The sequence below is a fragment of the Cucurbitaria berberidis genome (assembly GCF_010015615.1).
Source record: "Cucurbitaria berberidis CBS 394.84 unplaced genomic scaffold K460scaffold_2, whole genome shotgun sequence".
NCBI lineage: Eukaryota > Fungi > Ascomycota > Dothideomycetes > Pleosporales > Cucurbitariaceae > Cucurbitaria > Cucurbitaria berberidis.
The window spans coordinates 1,746,704-1,768,236 of NW_024468936.1; the positions used below are offsets into that span (position 1 = coordinate 1,746,704).

Here is a 21,533-nt window from a genome sequence, read left to right on the forward strand (position 1 = left end):
AAACATCAACACGAGCTACCTGTGGAGGCTGAGTTTCAGCACCCCAGAAGCTGACTTTGCATCTTAATCCTCTCTCGTCGCCGTCGTCGTCCTCCCTCGTCTACCATGCTTCTGGCCCCATCTGCAACCCGGTTGCACAGCTACTAGTACACGGCCGACCCCTACGTAAACTACCACTACTACTACTACCACCACTACCACTACGTAATCGACCATTCCACCCCCGCAAACAAAGTCACCTGCAGCCACCATCGCCGACATGCGATTCTAAGGGAGAAGGGCTGGAATACAGACACAAGATATATATATAAAACTCCGCTGGCTTCTTCGATTCAAGAGGCGACATCTCATTCGACATGGCCTCGGTTGGACGCCGACGGAGCATCCAATCCTCGCGCGACCAGTCGAGTAGGGACAATTCCCTGGCCGCACCTGGCAATCGAGCGACGTCAAAGGGCCCAGCATCATCGACTGTTTCGCTCGCAAGCAGCGACAATCCAAGCGAGGAGTTGCGCAGGTCCACCGACGGCGCAATAGACAGGCTCAAGAGTCGCAACTCGGAAGACGGTCGCAGCGACACATCATCGTCCCATCGCCGGCGCATGTCTAGGCTCTTCAAGGGCAGGAAGAAGCGCACAAAGTCTGGCAGTCCAGATGACGTTTCCCCCTTGGATTCTAATGAACATGTTCCTCCTGTGCCAGACATCAGACTGCCAAGTGGGGACCTGCCAAACCACAGCCAGGAATCGCTGGGATTGGCCAAGAGCGTCACAAGCAGCCTGCTAACAGAGGATTCGGATTCGGAAGCGTAAGTCGCAGATTGCATTTCCCTTCCCTTCGCTTGTTTGATGATACTGTACGTGTGACGGCCAAGCGTCGTGGAAGGTTAGCCATGTGGCTTTGGCGCGCAGTCAGCATGGACGCCTGTGCGAACCAGCGTGCGTTCTGGCCTCACACACTTCCCCACCGCACATACATTCATATGCCTCGTCCTCCTCGTCGTACTCGGTGTATCCCTCCCCCACACCCATTCTTACCCTTTGCTCGTTCTTGTTTCTTTTGCGTCATTCGTGATACCCAGGCACTTCTGTCTTGTCTTGTCTCTTCTTTGTTGGCTTGTGCTTCCCGACTAACCCACAGTTAGCTCACCCATCAAGCGGCCTGGCATATCACCACATCAGTCACATGCAGGACTCTTGACCCTGTCGTCGCCCTTGATAACCTCCGAGACCATCGACTCCGTGGACGCCGCAGATGTCACCCTCGTTAACTCCGTGACCACCGCCGAAGAAGGCCCTGTTCGAGCCGCGAACACGATAGACAGTACTGCGAATAAGCGGGGCGCCTCTCCAGTTGGAAAGCTCAAGGAAGCGTTTGCGCCTACTCGAAGAAACATCTCCCCGAAGAAGCCGGGAGGCGACGCTGACGGTCCAAGGCCCAAGACCAGTGAAAGCAGCCTTGGCGCGCTGTTCGGAGGGAAGAAGCGTGAGACGAGGGCGTTGGAAGAACCCTTTCAGGCTTCACCACCACAGATACACACAGGCCCAGACACACAGTCAAAGACATCGCTAAGATCGACGGCACCAAAGCGCATCATCACCCAGATTCCCGCAACCCCGCCAAATCTACATGACGCACCCACGACTCTGGTGACCCCGCCTACGCCGACCGATGCGAAAGCCACTTCCCCCGCCGACTCGATACGCTCCAAGAACGGCACGAAGCACACTACTTCGCAGTCGAATCCCAACATAGTAGTGTCTCCCTCGGGGAACATGATATCGCATAGACGCGTGCGTTCAACATCCAATGCTCCCAGCAAGCTCTCGCACTCCACAACACTACCCCTGACGCCGCATCTTGAAGAGGCAAAGACCCCTGGTGGGACTGCTGTACACGCTCAGTCTCCGGGCGGGCCTGGCGGATTTTTCGCATCCATATTCTCCGCTGCGCAGAACGCTGCCACCAATTTGACCGACACCATCGCTAACAGCGCGCCTGGGAAGAACACAAAAACCAATCAACAACAACAAAAGGAAGAGGACGAGAGACCGGAAGACGGCGGAGAGGAAGTTATTGGGCCTGAGAACGCAGACTCGACAGAGAACAGTGGCACCGAGAAGCGCAGACCAGCTGTCGAAACACTTGGGTCTGGGAACTTGAGCTTGGCCCAGCTTGGAATTGCTGAGAGCAACGAAGTCAGTCCCATGTCTTCTGTAACAAACGTCACAATGAAGGCGGACGAAGCCTCTGCGAATGTTGAAGACATAGCAGCCGCCCACGCAGTGTCAGCCGCTTATGTAGTGGATAAACCTCCGTCCATAAGCAGTGAACGCCCACGTTCAATCACTGCAAATGCGGGACAGCCAGCAGCAGGTGCAGCCTCTCCTCAAAGACAGAATGAAATCACAGATTCTCCAGCACCATCCTCGGTCCAAAGACAAGGCAGTATTCGCAGTCGTTTAAGCGATAGTAGACGGAGGCGGCATCGGGGCAGCTCCGCTACCACAGGCAATGCAATAGGTGCTGCCATAAGTGCCAGTACAGCGACTTTAGTGCCCAATGCTGCATTGAACGGCAGTCGTCTAAACGGAACTGGGTTTGCGGTTGCGTCCTCGAAGCGAAATCGCGATTTCCACAACTTGTTCAAGAGCGTCCCTGAGGACGACTACTTGATCGAGGACTATAGTGCGGCCCTCCAGAAAGAAATCTTGCTTCATGGGCGTCTCTACGTCTCCGAAGGGCATCTTTGCTTCTCCAGCAACATCTTGGGCTGGGTTACTAATCTCGTCATTAGCTTCGACGAGGTCGTGTCAGTGGAGAAGAAATCGACAGCCATGCTATTCCCAAACGCTATTGTCATTTCGACGCTGCACGCTCGAAACGTCTTCGCATCCTTCCTGACTCGTGACGCCACCTATGACTTGATTATCGGTATCTGGAAGATTTCACATCCCAACCTTAAATCTTCGCTCAACGGTGTCACACTCGATGGATCTGCCACTGGCGACAAGACTGAAAAGGCAGATTCGATTGGTAGTGAGGAAATCTCCGACCAGGACTCGGACGATGAAGTGTACGATGAGGATGCTGAAGAGGATGACGGCATGGGGAGCTTCACTGAAGCTGGCGAAGGCAGCGTTGCTGGTAGCGAGATGGGCTCTTTGCCAGGGGATATCAGAAAGCTCAGCGGTGCGGTAGCACAAGCTGTCGGCGCCGGCAGCGAAACTGTGGAAGCAGCGAAAGCCGCAACGAGCGGTGCTACGACTGGACAGGACTTTCCTGGCTCAACATCACATGCGCCCACAGAATGCGGAGACGCAGATCAGCATTACGATAAGCTCCTCATTGATACCACAATCCCAGCCCCACTAGGAAAGGTTTACAGCTTGATGTTCGGGCCCGCGTCCGGCGTATTCATGCGGAAGTGGCTGGTCGAGGACCAAAAGTCCTCGGATCTCCAAATGGAAGACGATAAGAAAGGACTTGGCGAAGACAGGAAATCTTTCAGCTACTCCTACATCAAGCCGTTGTCTGCCCCAGTCGGACCACGGCAAACAAAATGTAATATTTCTATGGCGCTTGAGCAATTCGATTTGGAGAAGGTGGTCAGCGTACAATGTAGTACCGGTACCCCGGATGTACCCAGCGGCAACATCTTCCTCACAAAGACCAGGTACTGTCTTATGTGGGGTCCAGGGAATAGTACACGGTTGATCATGACGTTCACGGTGGAGTGGAACGGCAAAAGCTGGTTGAGGGGTGAGCTTATTCCTACTCTGTAGGCTTTCGTTGAAGTAACCGTGCTAACATATCATAGTACCAATTGAGAAAGGTGCAAATGACGGTCAGATGTCGTATGCCACAGCCCTCACAGCTGCTCTACGCACCGCCGTGGCCGCCAAAGCCGCACCGCTCCGTGTCCCAGGCAAGGGCGGAAAGTCTAAGAAGCGGTCTAGAGCCAACGTCTTAGACGACGCACCAGCACCGGTCACTGCTCCAACCCCCGCCAGTCAAGTAAAGCAGAGCAACTGGGGTCTCTTAGATCCTCTGCGCAGTCTCTTGGGTCCTGTCGCGGACATTTTGGAGTTGTTGTTCACGCCGCAAATCATCATTACCGTACTTGGAGCACTACTGATATACTCGTGGTTTTTCCGCGGAGCTTCGATAGCCGTGCGACCCAATCAGTTATCGAATGCGCAAAGGCAGGTTGCGTACGAGGAGATCTGGCGCCATGAGGAGACGGAATTGTGGAAATGGCTCGAGGATCGTGTTGCACTAGATAGAGTGCACACCTCCGTCGCAGGAGGGAGACTTGAACCAGACCCGCGTCTACAAAGCAGTCTGTCACCAGAAAACATGAAAGAAAGGCAAATGGACGAGGCGATCAAAGTCACTGAGGAACGCCTGGGGGTCTTGAAGAACGCAGTGAACCGTGAAAGGTCGAAGTCACGGACTAAGAGTCCGAAGGAGGAGCAGACGTAACACGCTGGGGTTGAAACTGGTCCCCAACTGACCTTTGAAGCTACCGCAGGAGGAAGATGACACCCTTTGGTCCTTCCTATAAAATTCTTTTGTACACGTACGCAGGACTTGCATGGCGATGGCGTTTCATATCACTATTATTATTGTTGGGAGTATTAGGTGGTGCATCGCTGGGTAGCATTGCACCCAAGCTATTCTCTGGCGTACGAGCCGTCTTTTTCATAGCTGTTTCAAACTATTATTGTATTAACCATTGAGAAATATCACTCTAATAAGCAAAGTTCTTGATCATCTCCCTTCCCATGTTTGACTACGACTAGCAGGATGCTGCCCACCTCAAATGACTTAAACCAGTCGAATAGCAAGAAATGGAGACGAGTTGTGTATAGTGAATGTAGGACGATGAGGTCAAATTATGGTTAAGGATTTCAGATCAACATCATGAAGAGCACGGAGAACAGTGAGAGTGAAAGGAGGCGGTGATTACAAACTAAGACTTTGAAATAAAATATCTTAACCAAGAGCTTGCAAAACATGAACTATACGTGAGTAGATTTGCCAACCAAACTCCGAGCCGTGACTTTTTCTCTAAACCCGCGTAGTGACATGATATACGTACAAAGTCGAAAATAGTCGAAGCCAAATAGGAAAGATTATGCCGAATCAGTGACGCAGCCCTGGCTGGCGTCCTTGACAAATCTCGCATACTTGAACAGCGTACCCTTGCTATACTTCAGCGGCGGCGCGGTCCAGCTCTTCCTCCGCTCAGCAAGCTCTTGCTCGCTGACGCCAATGTTGAGTTCGTTCGTGTCAGAGTTGATGGTGATCTCGTCGCCATCTTGTACAAGACCGATAGGTCCACCTTCTTGCGCTTCCGGCACAATGTGACCGATCAAGAAGCCGTGGCTGCCACCGCTGAAGCGGCCATCTGTGATGAGCGCGACATCTTTGCCGAGGCCTGCGCCCATGATGGCAGAGCTGGGCTTCAGCATCTCAGGCATACCCGGACCACCCTTGGGACCCTCGTAGCGAATCACAACGACTGTCTTTTCGCCCTTCTTGATCTCACCGCGTTCGAGAGCCTGGATGAATAGATCTTCGGCGTCGTAGCATTTCGCTTTGCCGGTGAATTGTGTGCCTTCTTTGCCGGTGATCTTGCCTACGCAACCGCCGGGAGCGAGGCTGCCGCGCAGGATTTGCAGATGACCAGTCGTCTTCAACGGCTCGTTGAGCGGCCGAATGATCTTCTGCTCTGGTGGGAAATCTCTGACCTTGTCCAAATTCTCCTTGAGCGTCTTGCCGGTGACGGTTAATTGACTGCCATCGAGGAGACCTTCCCTAAGCAGGAACTTGAGCAGGGAGGGAGTACCGCCAATATCATGGATATCGGCCATGACGTACTTGCCGGACGGCTTCAGATCTGCGAGAAGTGGGATGCGGTCGCTGACACTCTGGAAGTCTTCGATGGTGAGCTTGAGACCGACGGAGTCTGCAATCGCGATAAGATGGAGGACGGCATTTGTCGAACCGCCAGTGATGCTGATGACGACCATAGCGTTCTCGAAAGCTTGTCGGGTAAGGATATCACTTGGTCGGATATCCTCTTTCAACAAGTTCTTGATAGCACCTCCCGCGGCTAGGCACTCGAGCATCTTAGCTTGCGAGTTCGCAGGATTCGATGACGATCCTGGAAGCGACATGCCCATAGTCTCAATCGCGGTAGCCATAGTGTTTGCCGTGTACATGCCTCCGCAAGCACCCTGCCCGTTGCAAGCATGCCTGATGATATCAAATCGCTGATCCTCGTTGATCTCGCCCGTTATGAACTGGCCATAGGCCTGGAAGGCGGACACAATATCGATTTGCTGGTTCTCGAGCGTCTTCGCACAACCGGGCTGGATGGTTCCACCGTAGACCATGAGCGAGGGCCTGTTTACACGGCCCATGGCCATGATGACACCAGGCATGTTCTTATCGCATCCGGGAATCGAGATATTCGCATCGTACCACTGGCCGCCCATGACGGTCTCAATCGAGTCTGCAATGATCTCGCGTGACTGCAGCGAGTATCGCATGCCTTTGGTGCCCATGGAGATGCCGTCGCTCACACCAATGGTGTTGAATTGCATGCCCAGCATTCCTGCTCTTTGCACACCCTCCTTGACCTTGTGGTTTAGGTCCATCAAGTGCATGTTGCATGGGTTGCCCGAGTACCAGACGGACGAGATGCCGACCTGGGCCTTGTTCATGTCATCCTCGCTCATACCGGTGGCGTACAGCATGGCCTGCGAGGCGCCCTGCGACTTGGGCTGGGTAATGTGCTTGCTGACCGAATTGAGCTCATTGTCAGCTTTGGCGGAGCGAATTGCTGAGTTGGAGAGGGCTCGTCTATGAGTTGTTAGCCTCAGTAATGGAGTATAGAAGGAAGGCGTGCGCTTCGAAGCGTAATTCTACTTACGCTGCTTGCCATTGCGGCCGCGACGAGCACTTTGCGCGCGAAAGCGCACCTCCCAAACGTGCGAGAGACATTGTGGCAGACTGCACGCTTCCCCAGTGCGTCGCGAACAATTTATGATGCGAGCTCGGAGTTTGCGAGCGGTCATCGCGGCGTCGGCCTTCTTTCCGGTTCACAGCAGCTGACCAATGGGAGGCATTGTGATGATTCACAGGGCAATCGTCATCTCTTTTCAGGAGGCAGGTCATCTGACCATGGGAAATACCTCAGCAAACTATAAAACCTTCCTATTTAAGTAAAATTAATATAAAAAATTTGCGCTTATAATTTAATAAGCTTTTTTTTATAGTTAAGTTAAATAAGCGCTACTTTTTATTAATTAAAACTTATTCTGCACTTTAGCAAGTTATTAATTATATTTTAAATATATTTTAAATAGCTTTTTTATAAAATTACTTAAAGCGGTATATATACTACTTATTATTTATTATAGTATAAAAAATAATAATAAAAAGCTAGACTTTTAGTTTAGTAATAAGTTTATAGTGCTAGTTAAATTAAAAAAAAATGCAAACTAGGTTAATAAACAAATATAGTTTATAAAATATATTTAAAATATATTTTAATTATATTTAAATTATTTATATATAAATTTACTTGTAAAAATAACCTAAGTAAAGTATTAAAAATAATTAAAATAAAAATTATAGCTAATTTTTTAATATATTTTATAAATTATAAAAATGGCTATGCAATAATTATACTTATTATACTAAAATTTAATAAAAAAGTACTTACTATTAAAAATATACTATAGTAGGCTATTTAAATATATAATTTAAAAATATATTTAAAACTTATTTTAAATATATTTAATTTTAGTACTGCAAAAAGGCAAATTATAAAAAATAGCTAACTATATTATTTTACTTTAATTACTAGCCTGCCACCTAGTATAAATACTAATATACTAGTATTAAAAAATATAAATATTTTAATAATAAGTTAGCAATATATTTTTATATAATTATAGATAATATACTATATACTAAGCTTAAAGAACTTTGTTTAGCTATATTAAAATATAATAAAAATATAAAAATAAAAATTATAAAGTATACTAGTACTTTAATATACTATAAATATTTTTAAAATATGTTCTAACTATAAAGCATATATATAAAAGCTATAAAATATTTTAAATATAGTTTATATATAAACTAGAAACTAATTTATTAGCTAATTATATAATTTTTGCAATTATAAGTAAAAATTATACTTAAATATATTTAAAATATAATATTAATATATTTAGCTTTTAGTTAGATTTAAAGGCGCATTTATTGGCTATACTAATTAAGTATATAATATTTAGTATAAAAAGTAATATTTTTCTATTAATATAAAGCCTAATATTAATATAAAATATTTTAGTAGTTTATTTTAAAATAAACTTCTTACTAAAAACTGCTTAAATAAGCGCTGTAAAGTTATAAAAACTTAGTTTTATTAAATTAAAATATATAATAAAAGCAACTAAAATATATTTTAAACTTATTTTTAATATATTTTATAAAAATTAATTACTTTTAAGGCTAGGGCAAGTTATAAAAAACAATATATTTAGTATACTAGTATATTATTATTTTAAATAACCTAAAAGCTGCACTTTATTTTATTTTAATTTTATTTAAAATATATTTATATATTTTTTTACTACTTTAGCTACTAAAGTAGAAAAATATTTAAGCAATTAAAACTATTTTATACTTTATACTTACTTTTAGCATATTTTAATATAAGTTTATATATAAATATACTTTAAATATATTTTTAATATATTTTAGTATAGTTTTTTATATTACTTTAGCTTTAGGCGTATTTTAGCATATATAGCTATTAATTTATTAAAAATTTCTATATTGCTTTTATAAATAAAAATTAAATTTTTTATATTATTAAGCGCGAAAAGCTAATCTGCTTTTTATATTAAAAAAAGCTTAAAAAAGTAGTATTTAAATAAAAAATAAAATATTAAAATTTAAATATAGTACAAATATATTTTAAATATATTTTTCTAGTATACTTATGCTTTTAAGCTTATATTTAAGACATAATAACTTTATTAAATAGTAATATAATTATATATTGCTTTAATAAAGCAGCTAAAATTTTATTTAATTAAAAAATATTTTAAATAGATATATTTTTTAAGCAGTTAAATAAAAAGTAAATAAAAATTCTAATTGCTATTTTCTACTTAGCTTATAAAAAGAGTAAAAATCGTATATATATGCATTTAAAATATATTTCTAATATATTTAGTATTTACTTTTAGGCAGATTATAATAAATATAAAAAAAAAAAATATATATAAACTTGTATATAGTAAATACTTTAAGCTTATAAGTAAGTATATAAAAAAGCTTATATATTAATAATATTTATATAATAAAAGCTAGTATAGTACTACGCTTAATATATGCAGTAAGTAGATAAAAAATAAATAAATTATATAAATATATTAAAAATATATTCTAATTATATTTTACAAAATTTAAAAAATACTTATAAAGTATTAATTTTTAATACTACTATTAAATATAGCAATTTTGTTTATATATTTAATTCTGTAATATCTACTTTACGCGTAGTATTAATAATGCTGTACTAAATTTAAAATATATTATAAATTTATTTTAAAATTATATATAATTACTTTTATAATATAAAACTATAATAAAATATAATTATTTTATTTAGTTATTAGAAGGTAAACATTATTTAAATATATTTAAAACTTATTTTAATATTTTTTAGTAAAAAAGCTAACTGTATAGGCAAGGAACTAAGCTTATTATAAAAAAAATTATATTATAGCAAAAAAACTAATTATGTACTATAATTATATTATAAATAAAATAATTTAAAATATATTAGCATTAAATTTAAATATTGCTAAACAGGCTAGGCAGAAAAAGTATAAAATAGGAAAAAATATGCTACTATTAGGCGCAATTTTAAAATAAGTTAGTAAAATTTAAATAAAATATTTTTTAAATATATTCTAGCAGTATATAAATAAACTTATAAAATATATAAAAATTTAATACTTATAAAAAATATAGTATTTGCTACTTATAGTATAGTACTGCGTTACTAGCACAGCAATATTTTATTAATAAAAATTATAAAGCTAATAAAGCTAGTAAGTTTAAATTAAATATATTTAAAATATATTTAAAATATATTTAGAGCAGAAATAACTAAATTAAAAAAAAAATATAATATTACTATTTTTTTAAATAATAATTTAATACTTAAGTTATTTAACTTATCTAGCTTTATATATATATTAAAATAAGCTAATTTTAAAGCAAAAAATTTTTTTTAAATATAAATATTTTTGTAGTTTTTATTTATTTTAAGTATATAATTTTTACTAGCTTGCTTATTACTTATTATTAAAAATATTTAAATATAAGTTAGTATAATATGTTTTAAAAGTATTTTTAATATATTCTAATTTTAGTTTCTAAATTCTTTTACGCTAGGCTTTACTATTAAGCTAAACTATAAGCTAGGCTATATAAGAAGAATAAAAAAAATTATTGCTAGAAAAAAAGCGCTTAAAATTAGATATAAAAAAATTAGTATTTAAAAAAAAAAAGCTTGCTTTTAAAAAAAAGCAGAATAATAAATAAATATATTTAAAATATATTTCTGCACTTATAAAAAATACTATAAAAAATAGTTTATTAGAATATATTTAAAATATATTTTTAATTTGCCTAGCCCTTTCTACAAAAATGCTTAAAAATTTAAGCTATTAGCTTTATTATTTTATAGTACTTATTTTTTTTTATAGTATAGTTATTCCAAGGCTATTTTATAATATAGAATAGCTTTAGAATAGCCTTAGAATAATTATATAAAGCTAGACTAATAGCGCAGTAAAGTTTTAAAATAAATTAAAAAATATTATTTAAAATATATTTGCAACGCGTTTCTTTCTTAAATTTAATATTAACTAATATAATAAAAATTAGCTTACTAAAGTTAGATATTTTTTTTATTTTTTATTAATTATTAAAAAAATTTTTACTATTAGCGCAATTTATATATTTTAAATATTTTTTTCTGTTTTATTTAAAACATGTTTCTAACACTTTTTTTACTACTATAATAAAAAATAAAAACTTTTTAAAAAAAGTGCAAATTTAAATATATTTTAAATAAATTTTTAATATATTTTAATTTTATATAATTAATATACTAAGAATACGTAGCCTTTAAAGCCCTACTACTAAATATACTAGTTTTTTTATATGCTAATATTAGCTAGTGTATTATACTTATTAGTAAACTATTTTATTATGCCTATTAATAGAATAATAATAAAAATTTTTATAAAGTAAGCTATATAAATAAATATATTTATAATATATTCTAAAACTGTTATAGCAGCAATTTAGCAATAAAAAAGCCTTAGTTTACTATATAAAAATTTATTATAAAAACTATAACTTTTCTGCAGCTAAAACTAGCTGCTTTATATATATTTAAAAATAAAAAGCTTTTTAATTTTACTGCTAAATTTTAGTATTTAAAGATACTTTTACTGCTGCTAAATAGTATTTAAATATATTACTAATGCATTTAGCATTTAATTTAAAAATACTTATAATACTAATTTTTAGTACTGCTAAAGCTATTTTAAATATTATTTAATTAAGTTTAAACGCTCTAAACTAATCTATAGGCATTTTTAAAAAAAAAAAAAAGTTTTATTAGCATTACTAAAAAACCTGCAGCAACTAGCAACTATATTAAAACTATTTTAAAATATACTTTTTTATAAAGTAAATAATTAAAAAAAAGGCTAAGTTAAAAGTATAGTAAGTACTTTTTTAAATATATTTTAAACTTAATCTAAATATATTTAGCTAAATTTTAATAAATATATATATTTTTTTTAAGAATAAAAGCATACTTACTTTTTATAAAATTTATAGTAATTAGGGAAAAAGTAAATATATATTCTAAAAGCAATATATTAGTAAGTATTACTTTTAGTTTATATAGTAAATATATAATAAAAAAAAAAAAATTTATTAATTACTATAAGTAAAATATATTTTAAATAAAATTAAAATATATTTTACTTACTTTTTACACAAACTTTATAAACTAGCTGTAAAATATATTTAAAATATATTTAACTTTAATTAAAAAAGTACTATAAAAAGTAGTTATTTTTTTTATTATTAAAAGTATTAAAGCTATAGGCTAAAATATATTAAGAATATATTTAGAATATATTTTAGTATACTTATAGTAGCAGCTTTTTATATAGTAGTTAATGTAAAAGATATTATACTGTATTTTAGTAACTAATATATTTATTTAAATAAAGTAGAGCTAAAATATATTAAAAATATATTTAAAAAAAAAAAAGCGCATTTAAAATATACTTAAAATATATTTTAATTTTTTTATATTAATAATTATACAAATAGCGCACTAGCGCTAGTAAGTTAGTAGTAGCAGTAGTAATAGTATAAAAGCGCAGGCGCTTTTAGTTAGCAGCTTTATACTATTTAATATACTTATTATAAAAATTTATAATAATTTAGTAGCAGTTTATAAAATATGTTAAAAATATAATTAAAACATATTTAAAAAAAAAAAAAGAAAAAAAAAAAAAAAAAAAAAAAAAAAAAAAAAAAAAAAATAATATTAAATTATTTATTTTAAGTATATTTAGAATATATTTTTATATTTTACTTTAATAATATAAACGCTGCTAAGCTTACTAGTGTTAAGGAAAAGCGCGACTTTTAAGCTATACTGCTTTTTATAGTATATAATAAAAGTACTTTAAAATTAAATAATTAATTAAAATATATTAAAAACATATTTTTATATATATATAAAAATATATTAAAAATAAAATTAAAATATATTTTTATTTTATAAAAAATACTATTACTTAAGCTAACTTTACAGTGGCACTTGCTATAATTAATAATAAATTTACTTTTAGCATTTTTTTTAAACTTAATAATTTTATAAGGCATTTTTTTTAATACTAAATAAGCGCAGTAAACAGGCTAAATATATTTAAAATATATTTTAAATATATTTAAACTATACTTATAAAATTAGCTAGAATACTAGCGCTAAAAAAAAAAATAGCTATAGTAAAAATATATTTAGAACGTGTTTAGAATATAATTAAAGCTATTTAAAATATAGTATAAGTTATTTATAAATAAGTAATAAAGAATATATTAAAAATATATTTAAAATATATTTATATTATTTTTTAAATTTTATTTTTTACTTTAGCAAGAAAAAATTTGCTTTACTTAATTTTTCTATTTTAGCTAGCGTTGCTTTCTAGCCCCCCTATAGTCTGCTGAGGTATTTCCCATAGTCAGATAACATGCCAACACTCATCTTTTTCACCGACTTGACTCCTCTTCTTTACAGCCGGATCATGGCATACGTCGCCGATCTGTTAGCTTGCTTGTCTGCCATTGTATTGCGCATTCTTTGCCACCCTGGGGCTTGCTCATTTACAACGCCTACTAAGGCATCTATTCGAAAGAGCATCCTAGAATCAATCGCTATTTCATCACACACTTTGAGAAGCTCCATGGGGCTTGCAAGCTTGAACTCGAGACCCCCAAACGCTCTCCACGATGATTACCAAGAAAACATCGAGTTTGGTCCTTCAACGTAGACTATGTTTTGTTTGATAGCGCAAGTATCACCGTATCTACTGTATCAATATGTCCCTGTCACTGTCTACTTCTCGTCACACTCCTTGAATGAATAGCACGATCCCATTCAATACTCGTCACAGTCCTTAGCTATAGTCTTCCTCGGTGCCCTCTTGCGCGCTCTTTCATTATACCCACTTTCTCCACCCGAAAAATTCTTCGAGCTGTTCTAGTGACATGACGAAGCTGCACCTCCTTATTCTTCTTGCACCATGGCTTGCGCAGGCAGCGAGCAAAATCTATACAGGCTTCAACTACGGCTCCTTCTGGGGCGTGGAAGCCAACGTCAAGCAGAAAGCCGACTTCCTTGACGGCTTCACTCTAGCCAAGAACCTTAGTGCCCACACCCGTTTCGATAGTGCACGCTTGTTCACGTGTAGGGCAGGCGGTACTTTGAACGAACCTACTGGAGCCTTCGACGCTGCTGTGGAGGCGAAGACGAACCTCCTGCTCGGATTCTGGATTACACCTGGAAACAGAGGCGACGCACCCGATGAGAACGTTAAGAATGAGATGACCGCACTCGAAAAAGGTTTCCAAAAGCATGGCCAGGCCCTTGCTGACCTTGTCATTGGACTTTCCGTGGGAAATGAAGACATATACCGCTGGAAGGACACCGCTGAGTCAGGCGTTGCAGAAGATGTAGTCTCACAAACCATCGACAAGGTCAAGAAAGCTATCGCTGCTTCATCCTTTGCGGCCTACATGAAAGACAAACCGATCGGCCATGTAGATACAGCGAAGCACGCTGTAGTAAAAAATGCAGACTTCATCGGTATGACCGCATATCCATATTGGAACAAGGAAAGCATTGGAGATGCACGAATAAGCTTTCACGGCTCCTTGGAAAATGTGAAACAGCGCGCTGGTAACACTCCTGTCTGGATCGCCGAGATGGGCTGGCCCTTTAACGGTCCTCAAATAGGGGCTGGAGTTGCAAGCGCGGAGAATGTCCAGAAGTTCTGGACGGAGGTCGGGTGTTCTGTCTTCGGTCTGTACACCACGTTCTGGTTCGAGCTTCTGAAAGACTCTACGGCTGATCAACCTGACTGGGGTCTTATCGATGCCGCTTCGCGACAGCCTCGCATCAAGGATTTGAGTTGTCCTGGAGCCTTTCCAGGTGTATCTGCTTCTACACCTGCCAACTCGTACCTACCCCCTACCCCCGCTCCGACAGATCAACCAAGCTCGACTACATTGGCCACGTCTCCGAGTCAAAGTGTGGCGCCCATGCCGCCTTCTTCAAACCAGCCATCGGTGGGGACCCTTATGCCTGATGTCCCGTCAACCGCCAACTCAACCAGCAAAGTAGCTGGTACGACGCACATTACTACTACAGTCTCCATCACAGTACGACCAGCGCCTCCAACACCCATACAATTGTCAGGTGCTGTCGAAATCATGACCGAGATAATCACCGTGACAATTACTAGTACTCACTACAACAAACGCACCCCATCGCCCAGTCAAACACCGATCCCCAACGACCGCCCGTGGTGCGTCACGGTCGTCGATCTTGACAGAAATGGCAACCTCGTAACAGTTGCCGGCGGCCCAGCTGGTTCTGACGGCAAATGCAGCACACCCTCCACATACAATGGGTTTCCGTACATAACGTCTGGTACACCCGTCGAGCCAACCCATGTACCAATTGGCAGCCCATGGTGCGTCACTATGGCCGATGTCGATCGTAATGGTCGCCCTTTGCCTGTGGCTGCAGGCCCAGCCGGAGCCGATAGCAAGTGTCGGACTGCGCCGACGCATACCGGGTGGCCATATGTGGGTTCGCAGACTACGGTCGTGTCGAATATGCCAGAGAAGTCAACCGATGCACCAGCCCTTGCATCATTGCCACCATCGCCAGTACCGCCTGTATCTCCGAGCAGTGAAGCCGTTGTCAGCTCTACCACACTTGCGGTCTCAACCTCTATGCAACCAGAGCAATCATTTTGTAAGTCTTGCGCTTCTTCCTGCCTTCCACTCTTCTGCTAACACTCGTGATAGCTTCCTCGGTACATCCTTACTGCCAGCGTAAATTAAGTGGATCATCACAGTCATCAGCAGCCCTCCCTCCTTCAGTCCCCCCAGCTCATCCACTATTACCAAGCCATACATCGGCCATCGTGCCCACCACGTCTTCAAGAGCGATGAATGATGCAAATCTTCCAGCATTTAGTTTTCCGCGTCCTCCTACGACTCCTAAACAGAGAAGATGGTTGTGGTTTCTCAGAGCCAGGGAGGTGCGGGGTAGAGAGATCTGAGCGTGGTGGTGAGCTTTGTTACTTGCGTTACAGATAATCTGAATAACGAGGGACCAATACACTCAACAGGCTTTTTCAGGTGGAAGGTCAATTTGATGTTGCTAGCGATAGCTGCAGCAAGACCCTTCTTGCAACCCAATATTTACGGATATGAGAATACTTTGGTCACCTCTCCTATGCCCCTGAATTCACACTGGCGCCTACAGTCTGATCTTGAGCTTGGTCACTTCGCTCCCCTCTCACCTCAACAAGACGCAAACTCATTAGAATTATTGTTCACCGTGTCTTAAGGTACCCCTGAAATGTTCTAGATGTGACGTTGTTTGCGCTTGACACAACGAAGATGGTGACACACCTGACGTCATAACGCACGGTACCTACATCAGCACATTCAGATCGCTCGCCCCTACATGCCCTTCAACGGTCGTTGCTCTGCGATTTCTAGCTTCATTAACAACTTGACAAACCTCCGGGAACTACTACGTTCAGAACAACGACTAGTCGCCCGAGAACATCATGGCCGCTGCAGAGATCGCGGCTGGGGCTTACATTGCTTCGGAAGTTGTCGAACACGGCGCGCAATTAGGCTATGCGGCATATCTCGTCTCGAAACCTACATTGCCTTTGAAGGCTACGTTTAAAAGAATAGCTACAACTTCCGGTGACCAGTCGCAGTATGTACCCCCTCCGCCTTAGCAGAGTACTATTCTGAGCATTACAGACGATCTTTGGCTCGCTCCAACCACACTGTTACCGTGATTGGCAACAAAGCTTACATCTTCGGTGGTAATACTGCAACGAATATTCTGGCTAGTAACGATGTGCATGCTATCACGCTCGAGCATTCAGGTGAACCAGAAATGGATTACAGCATGATCCCTGCACTGTCAACTTTTGAAGGCGAGAGAACGCCTGCTGGCAGAGCAAATCATGCAGCTTGCGCTTTCCATGGAAGTATCGCAGTGTACGGCGGCTGCAGCGAGAAGGGTGACCTTATCGACGAGAACTCTTCCATCTGGCTATTCAACCCAGAAAGGAAAGCATGGGATCTACTAGCGCCATCAGACGCCGGCGCTGCACCGGGTGCGCGCCAGAATGCGCAGTTGTTCGCACAAGAAGGATACATTGTTCTCTTTGGTGGTATTGATGGTTCTAGTTCGCATGCGTCAGATCTTTGGCAGTTCGATGTCGCCTCGCGGTCTTGGACACAGCTCCCTACCGCACCGGTCGGAACCTCGAATGCTGCGTTATCGGATGGCCAATTATGGTTGATTTCTGGTTCAGATCCTATGAGCAGCCAGCTGCACCATCTTAGCATCTCCGCCTCGGATGACAAGGATCCTTGGGAATCGTTTACCTTTCCCACCAATCCGTTGGCGCCAGGACCTCGCGCGAGGCACCATGGAGCTCTACTACCCATCAGCACCGGCTGGGGTCGGAACTACTTGATCTACCTTCTTGGTGCTCGGGACGATCAGTCTTCAGCGACATCGCCTACATCACCAGATGATCTGAAACATTCGAAGGAAGCTACACAGTGGAGCGACACTTGGGTTCTCCAGATCCCTTCCAGTGACCTGGAGGCGAAGGCTTCGTTGACACTGAAAAATGCCATAAAGCCTGCAAAGATCAAAGACGCAATACGCTCCGCGATTGGCGCTGATACGGGTCACCTTTCGTGGGCGGAGGCTGTTGTACAAGTGCCGGACAAAGTAACATTAGAGGAGGAGGATGGCAGTCTGCATCCTGGCCCTAGGGCGTTCTTTGGCGCAGATGTGATGCAGAGTGGCAGTAGTGTGGTATTCTGGGGCGGAGTAAACGCGAAGGGTGAAAGAGTTGGTGATGGATGGGTTGTAAAGTTTGAGTGATCAGGAGCAGCATGTCACCGCCTGAGAACCAAATTTCTTTCTGCTTCCCAGCATCCATATGTATTCGGTTTATATAACCGACCAGTTCTAAATCTCAGGTGGAAATCTGAAACATGGCGTCCGTTGTTTCCTCAGGACTTTACGATTTAGCCGGCAATGAATATGTGTTGTTTTACTAGATCATGTAGATATGACGATGTAATTGTCCACAATTTAGATTCTTATGGACTGTTCTCTCGGTAGCGTATAGATTAATACCTTTCAAACCAAAATCTGTTATGTCCCGGTTCAAGGGCGTGTGGCCTTGTGCAACCCGTTTGATGTGTGCATGATCGACAGCCCGGGCCGACAAATCGCCGACTGTAAGGTACGTCAGCTTCCACGTTGCATCTTCAGATGCCAATTGGCTGCTGAGCGACCGTCGCGACATTCAACTCATCACATTCTCCAGTTCTTTGCCTCAATTGCTCTGTTTGGCTGAGGACTGTTTGCTGGCCAAACCAATGTCTGCAGCTTTCCGGTAGCATACGCCTGTATACGCCTGCCCTAGGGCTCTAATCCACCATGTCGAAGGAGAACCGCGCATTCGATACCCAAAGACTGGGGGCAGGTTATGGCTTCGAATCGCATCCAAAACAAGCCGTTGAGCTACCACCGACATGGGCACTCTTTGTCGGCCTAGGCTTTATGTTGTTCGCTTTGGGATTTTGGGTATGCCTAGATGTTTACATGCTGTGATGTGGACGCGCCTGACATGTGTGATTTATAGGTGTACATAGCTCTCAATCTCCTTGCGCCTACCCCTCGTCTTCCACGCCGCTCCGAGAAGCAGTACATCACCATATTGCCCGACGGCTCGCGAAGCAAACCAAACGAACTGTCGTGTTGGCTGGACAAGTGGGCGGCGGAGAAGGAAGCTGCGAAGCAGCAGGCAGCGAAAGAGCCAGGAACCAAGGTTGTAGTACCACCCCAGATGCCAATTGAGCAGGCAGATCTCTTCATGAGCGTTGTTGTACCAGCATATAACGAGGAGGAGCGACTCGAAGGCATGCTGGAAGAGGCTGTCGAGTTTCTAGAGAGCGAATATGGCGGGGCCCACGACGGAGAAAATGGACAGTACAAGCAGAAGGGCTGGGAGATTTTGATTGTGAGCGATGGGAGCACGGATGGAACAGTCGACAAGGCGTTGGAGTTTGCAAAGGAGCACCAGTTGAGCCAGCATCCGGCACCGAAACCTGGTCCCTGGTCAGAGAACGGAAATGCGAAGGCACTCCACTCGACACACATCCCACACGGCAGTATCCGCGTTATTACCCTTGAAGAGAATCGGGGCAAAGGCGGTGCAGTAACTCACGGCATGCGACATGCGCGAGGCCAATATATCGTCTTTGCCGACGCAGACGGCGCCAGTCGCTTCTCCGATCTCGGGAAACTCGTTTCAGGCTGCAAAACCATCGAAGATAAAGACGGTCGCGGTGTCGCAATCGGCAGCCGCGCCCACCTTGTCGGCAGCGAAGCCGTCGTCCAGCGCTCCGCCTTAAGAAACTTCCTGATGCATTCGTTCCATATCCTCCTACGCATCATGACTCCGCCTGCCACCGCCCGCATAAAAGATACCCAGTGCGGCTTTAAACTATTTTCACGGCCTGCATTGCCGTATATTGTGCCGTATATGCATTCTGAGGGTTGGATCTTTGATGTCGAGATGCTTATGCTTGCTGAGAGTGCGGATATTGCCATGATTGAGGTTACCATTGGGTGGAAGGAGGTCTTGGGGAGTAAGCTGAACGTTGTTTGGGATAGTATTGGAATGGCGTGGGGCCTGGCGCTACTGAGAGCTTGTTGGATGTGCGGGATTTATCGGAGGGACTGAACAATGGCTTACTATGAAATCAAACGGTTCTTGTGGTCAATCCATCCAGTCTCAGTTTTGTCATGAACCTGCTCGGCTAATTACCTATCCTGTATGCAGCAATCGAAAAAAACTAATGTATGAGGAGAACACGTGGAGCCGTACCCGATACCTAACTCCTCTGTCAATCTCTCAATGCTTTCCATGTCCGCTTTTCCGCACACTATAGTTTGAGACAAGTCCGCTCTATTGCGATTAGCGGAGTCTTTGATCAACTCAAGATGAACTTGAATTTGAAAGGGTTAGTTGTTAGCCATGTAAATGTCCTTGATTAAAATTACTGTCACGTGCTTACTCCTAAGCAAATTTGTTGTCCTGTTAGTTTCTGGATGTACACCTCGATTATTTAGTCCTTGAGAATAAAAAAGTTATAAAGCTCAGAGACCTCTCTGCAGACCGTCAAAGCGGTGTTGCAACATAATGAACGGTGCGGTACCGCAACGCAAAGATCTGGCCGCAGAACCAAAAAACTATTTCCGGCCACGTTTGGTCCTTGTATGATGTAATATGAGATACATTACCTTGGCTAGGGATAGAAGTGTACAAAGGATTGGAAAGCTCCTTGTAACACTCAGGCATGTCGCAACTTGAAAGATCCGAAGATGTAAATTTGAGAGCAAAACTTTGGCAAATACGAGGATTCAAGCCACTCAGCATCTTCCGTGGTAGTAGGGAACTGATAGGCTAAGACTTTGATGATAGAAAAATCAACGAGCCGAACGTCATCAATCAAATGAAATAGCTGGCTTGGACGTCTTCAAGTCACCAACAAAAATACACCTAAAGGGACTGAAGCTGTTTGAAGTCGAAGAGCATCCAGAGACATTCGGTACCGAAGCGGGTGCCCCACTTGTGTGGGGACAACACGCCAGCAAAAAAAGATGATGGTTACTTCGGTATATACGCGACACCTGTGTGATTCGAACACACGCTCCCGAAGGAACTGGCTGACTTCTGTTCGAATGAACAGCTAGCAGGCCAGCGCGTTAACCACTAATGAGTGAAATATTAGTTAATGTTCTGGATTTGGGAAATGTGATGAACTAACCTCCGCCAAAGTGCCTTTGTGATGTTGATGACAAATCTTAATTTGTAAAATAGATATCTACCTAGATAGCAGCAAACTAGCCTAGCCTGACTCGTTTGTTATTCTTCGAAGAAGAGTTAGAATTTGTGAAAATGCGGCGCGGCGCGAAAACTAGCGACTAACGTTTGTTAGTAGATTGGTAATATATGCGGGGTATTACTAAATAAGCTTACATTATCATTCTTATTTTTAAACTTTAACTTGGGCAAAGTTTCCCTCCACAACACTATTCGGCAAAGACACATGTAACTTATACATATAATTTTTTTTGGGTAGATTATGATGTTTAACGCATCTCTAGCGTAACAAGGTATGGATTACTTCAGTTTTTATAATGCCCGACGTTTAATCATCTTATTTGAATTAGTATCATTGGCACTTTTATACAAAACTGTCCCTTTAAGCGCTAATCTAATATTTATATCCTAATATGTCCACATTCAATCGATTTGTGTTAAAGAGCTAGGAAAGTAGAATACAAGGTGGCAACGTTGGGCTACTTATGATTTGTATGTTGTCCACGGACAGCCACCATCCATTTGTAACTGTCAATCACAATAGTCAGTGGCTCCGCTCTGGAACAGCCGTAATAGCTGTTATCGTGCTGGTTCATACGCCGCTGCAGGCGCCGCCAAGGCATGCCTGGGCGATACAATGTCCAATATCCCCTTGACGGT

General features: G+C 40.9%; 6 protein-coding genes across 6 annotated transcripts; 5 read left to right on the top strand and 1 right to left on the bottom strand.

Annotated features, from left to right (window-relative positions):
• Positions 1–26: 26 nt before the first annotated feature.
• K460DRAFT_363600 (GRAM domain-containing protein) lies at positions 27–4,940 on the top strand. Its single transcript, XM_040932847.1, has 3 exons — positions 27–808; positions 1,145–3,762; positions 3,821–4,940. Exons 1-3 carry the CDS (start codon positions 357–359, stop codon positions 4,483–4,485), a joined length of 3,735 nt encoding a protein of 1,244 aa, XP_040790092.1. The 5' UTR covers positions 27–356; the 3' UTR covers positions 4,486–4,940.
• A 110-nt stretch (positions 4,941–5,050) lies between these two features.
• K460DRAFT_306817 (dihydroxy-acid dehydratase) lies at positions 5,051–7,040 on the bottom strand. The gene is made up of 2 exons (XM_040930044.1): positions 6,944–7,040; positions 5,051–6,873 (listed from the first exon to the last, which is right to left on the bottom strand). Exons 1-2 carry the CDS (start codon positions 7,012–7,014, stop codon positions 5,139–5,141), a joined length of 1,806 nt encoding a protein of 601 aa, XP_040790093.1. The 5' UTR covers positions 7,015–7,040; the 3' UTR covers positions 5,051–5,138.
• Positions 7,041–13,389: 6,349 nt separating this feature from the next.
• Positions 13,390–13,797, top strand: K460DRAFT_60060 (uncharacterized protein). The gene has a single exon (XM_040938554.1). The coding sequence runs from the start codon at positions 13,443–13,445 to the stop codon at positions 13,686–13,688; it is 246 nt and encodes an 81-aa protein (XP_040790094.1). The 5' UTR covers positions 13,390–13,442; the 3' UTR covers positions 13,689–13,797.
• Positions 13,798–13,905: 108 nt separating this feature from the next.
• Positions 13,906–15,989, top strand: K460DRAFT_352660 (glycoside hydrolase family 17 protein; the record flags this gene model as incomplete). The annotated part of the gene is made up of 2 exons (XM_040931667.1): positions 13,906–15,679; positions 15,733–15,989. The coding sequence occupies 2 exons, from the start codon at positions 13,906–13,908 to the stop codon at positions 15,987–15,989; spliced, it is 2,031 nt and encodes a 676-aa protein (XP_040790095.1).
• Positions 15,990–16,505: 516 nt separating this feature from the next.
• On the top strand, positions 16,506–17,857 carry K460DRAFT_276849 (galactose oxidase; the record flags this gene model as incomplete). The annotated part of the gene is made up of 2 exons (XM_040928143.1): positions 16,506–16,663; positions 16,711–17,857. 2 exons carry the CDS (start codon positions 16,506–16,508, stop codon positions 17,855–17,857), a joined length of 1,305 nt encoding a protein of 434 aa, XP_040790096.1.
• A 405-nt stretch (positions 17,858–18,262) lies between these two features.
• Positions 18,263–19,953, top strand: K460DRAFT_306827 (glycosyltransferase family 2 protein). Its single transcript, XM_040930045.1, has 2 exons — positions 18,263–18,568; positions 18,627–19,953. Exons 1-2 carry the CDS (start codon positions 18,422–18,424, stop codon positions 19,728–19,730), a joined length of 1,251 nt encoding a protein of 416 aa, XP_040790097.1. The 5' UTR covers positions 18,263–18,421; the 3' UTR covers positions 19,731–19,953.
• The last annotated feature ends 1,580 nt before the right edge of the window (positions 19,954–21,533 follow it).

Coding starts and splice junctions, on each gene's coding strand:
- K460DRAFT_363600 (XM_040932847.1), top strand. CDS start 357: ATGGCCTCGGTTGGACGCCGACGGAGCATCCAATCCTCGCGCGACCAG. Junction 809..1,144: donor GAGGATTCGGATTCGGAAGC/GTAAGTCGCAGA, acceptor ACCCACAGTTAG/CTCACCCATCAAGCGGCCTG. Junction 3,763..3,820: donor CGGCAAAAGCTGGTTGAGGG/GTGAGCTTATTC, acceptor AACATATCATAG/TACCAATTGAGAAAGGTGCA.
- K460DRAFT_306817 (XM_040930044.1), bottom strand. CDS start 7,014: ATGTCTCTCGCACGTTTGGGAGGTGCGCTTTCGCGCGCAAAGTGCTCG. Junction 6,874..6,943: donor CGGCCGCAATGGCAAGCAGC/GTAAGTAGAATT, acceptor AACAACTCATAG/ACGAGCCCTCTCCAACTCAG.
- K460DRAFT_306827 (XM_040930045.1), top strand. CDS start 18,422: ATGTCGAAGGAGAACCGCGCATTCGATACCCAAAGACTGGGGGCAGGT. Junction 18,569..18,626: donor TGTTCGCTTTGGGATTTTGG/GTATGCCTAGAT, acceptor TGTGATTTATAG/GTGTACATAGCTCTCAATCT.
- K460DRAFT_60060 (XM_040938554.1), top strand. CDS start 13,443: ATGGCATACGTCGCCGATCTGTTAGCTTGCTTGTCTGCCATTGTATTG.